A 2,500-nucleotide genomic window follows, 5' to 3' on the forward strand; every position below is an offset into this window, starting at 1 on the left:
ACACACACACATATAATTATACTGACAACTAATCCATCCTGACATTACCAAATGAGTAAATCCCACTCCATGACGTTTCAAGTGAAAAATTGTCATTAAAGTTCATTGTTGTGCAGACTGTCCCGACCTAACGTCAGTAAGGAAATGCAATGACATCACCTCACGTTAGTCATGAAATAAATGTGAGTCTGATGTAGCCTCATTACCATCTACTTTCAAATCTCTTCGAGACTTGGTCTGAAGAGCATCACAATTAACATTTCCCAAACACCCTGGTTGACCCATCTCCTTTGGTTTGCTGCTGGTTGTTTGCTTCATGATTAAGTGGAAGGAGTTCCCAATTTTTCTGGAGCTCAGAAACGATATTTGTACTACCCTTGACCTGACTAGAAGCAACGCTGAAGGTGTTGCGTCAGTAGGAGGGCGCGGCCTGGCTAAGTTGCCTCAAGCAAGAGCCCGCCGTGCTTCAAATACAGTGGAGACAATTAACCCTTGTAAGGTGTTAATGTTTTTTTGTTACACAGAAGGTGTTGGGTTCATATTGAAAAATCATTTAAAAAAAATAAAACAAATCATAGCTCATGTTCACCCTCATGTTCCCTTCATCCTGTTTGTGAATTTCTGTGTATGTATGTTTTTTAGGGTGAGAGATGCAGAGAGAAAAATAAGGAGAATGTGAAGAAAGTGAGTAAACTCAATCCAAGCTCTCAGATTGAGCCACTAGTGCTCCTCTCGCTCAAGGTGGCAACATTGATGCCCAACTGGAGGACCAAACAATATTTGTGCTCCTTTTTTCCCTCCTTTCACCCTCTGCCTTGTCTACTACTCAAAATGTGATCAGTATTGTATAAAGCAGTTCAAACAACCTCACCTGTGTGTAACTAGGCTGGTTGGCATGGTGATAACATCAGTGACCGCACCTGTTTGTCACTAGGCTGGTTGGCATGGTGACAACGTAAGTGACCTTACCAGTGTGTCACTAGGCTGGTTGGCATGGTGATAATGTAAGTGACCTCACCTGTTCGTTGCTTGGCTGGTTGCTGTGACGTTCAGCGTGTTGTAGACGTGCCTCATCCTGGTAAGCGTGGTCTCGCTGGGGGTGGGGCTTAGACAGGAAGTTGCGAATGGTGCTTAGGTTCTCCCACAGAGTGCGGTTCTCGCGGCACGGAACCTCACGCCAACGCAACAACTCACACAGCCAACCCTGAGAGAGAGGTGGAAAGAGAGAGGAAGAGAGAGAGAAAGAGAAAGAGGGAGAGGAAGAGGAAGAGGGATAGACAGAGATGAAGAGGGAGATGAAGAGTGAGTTCTGAGGTTCTCCTTCTCATAGTGTGTTCAGGCTGACAGAGAAGTGTGTTGTGCCCATGCATTGGCGATATGAGGAGGGGCAAGATGCTAAGCAGTCAACCACGTGAGCGCATTTTTTGAGTGACAGGAGTTTCCAACAATCAGAGGTTGAACAGTGCACAGCCAGGGTCGTGCAGCCAGGGATGGTTTACAAATGGTAAACCCATCCAGGGCCGCTGACAGCTTTGGCTGGGCCCAGGACAAATTTATCTGAAAGGGCCCCCCACCCAATACATACAATGTAATGAGAACCCAATTTTGGGCCGCCTTTGTCCCAGGGCCCGGGACAACTGTCCACTTTGTCCTCCCCTATCGGCTTCCCTGAACCCATCTATAGTGTGTTCAGGCTGACCGAGAACTGTGGTGAGCCCATTCCTGCAATTAATCTTGATCTGACCGACGTGTTCGCGCCAAAAAAACAGAGGGTTGGATCAAGGTGTGAACAGTAAAATACCTTTTCTCTGTGAATTGTCAGATGATGTATATGTCAGCAGATTTATCACATACAGTACTGTCGTAAAATGTTATTCTTATATGATTCTTATGTAGATTCTTATATGTACATGTATATGCAGGAATATAGATGTATATGTATGTGACTGTATCTATATATTTCCAGTTGTGTTAAGTAGTGGGCTAGTCTTTGTGAGGGCTGTCAGCTGAGGTGTAATTGAGCTAATTAGCATATGAGAAGGCTCTGGGCTGTTTGGGCCAAGGGCTATAAAAAACCTAACGTTGCCACTAGGAAGCGGGCTTGTTAACTAGAGATATCAGAGAGAATGATGTCTCTCGCTAAGACGTTCCCTGTTCCACTATGGAGCAGTAATAAATATCTGCAGAAACTCACCGGACAAAGAGTGCCTGTCTGACATTTATAAGAGAAACCCCACAGTACCACCTAACACATGGTCACATGCGGTAGAGAGCGCCACATATTGTAGTATGAACTCCAGGTTCACATGGTTGGCAGGTAAGCACATTGGCTCCGAACACAACTGATCCAGGAACGGGCACCAACACTGTTCTAGACGGCCAGAAAACAGCAAGAGTGTGGGTATCGCAGAATCACACCAATGCATGGGGAGAGAGAGAGAGAGAGAGAGAGAGAGAGAGAGAGAGAGAGAGAGAGAGAGAGAGAGAGAGAGAGAGAGAG

At 45.7% G+C, this 2,500-nt stretch overlaps 1 protein-coding gene across 1 annotated transcript in view; it reads right to left on the reverse strand.

The window, feature by feature from the left end:
* The window catches only part of LOC134459549 (DNA-binding protein SATB2-like), a 69,222-nt gene that overhangs the window by 36,320 nt on the left and 30,402 nt on the right, over positions 1-2,500 (reverse strand). Inside the window, exon 11 of the mRNA XM_063211908.1 lies at positions 1,019-1,204. Within this exon, the coding sequence (XP_063067978.1) occupies positions 1,019-1,204 (186 nt within the window). The remainder of the gene's footprint in view (positions 1-1,018; positions 1,205-2,500) is intronic.

This window comes from Engraulis encrasicolus, chromosome 12 (genome assembly GCF_034702125.1).
Source record: "Engraulis encrasicolus isolate BLACKSEA-1 chromosome 12, IST_EnEncr_1.0, whole genome shotgun sequence".
In the NCBI taxonomy this organism is placed as follows: Eukaryota; Metazoa; Chordata; class Actinopteri; order Clupeiformes; family Engraulidae; genus Engraulis; species Engraulis encrasicolus.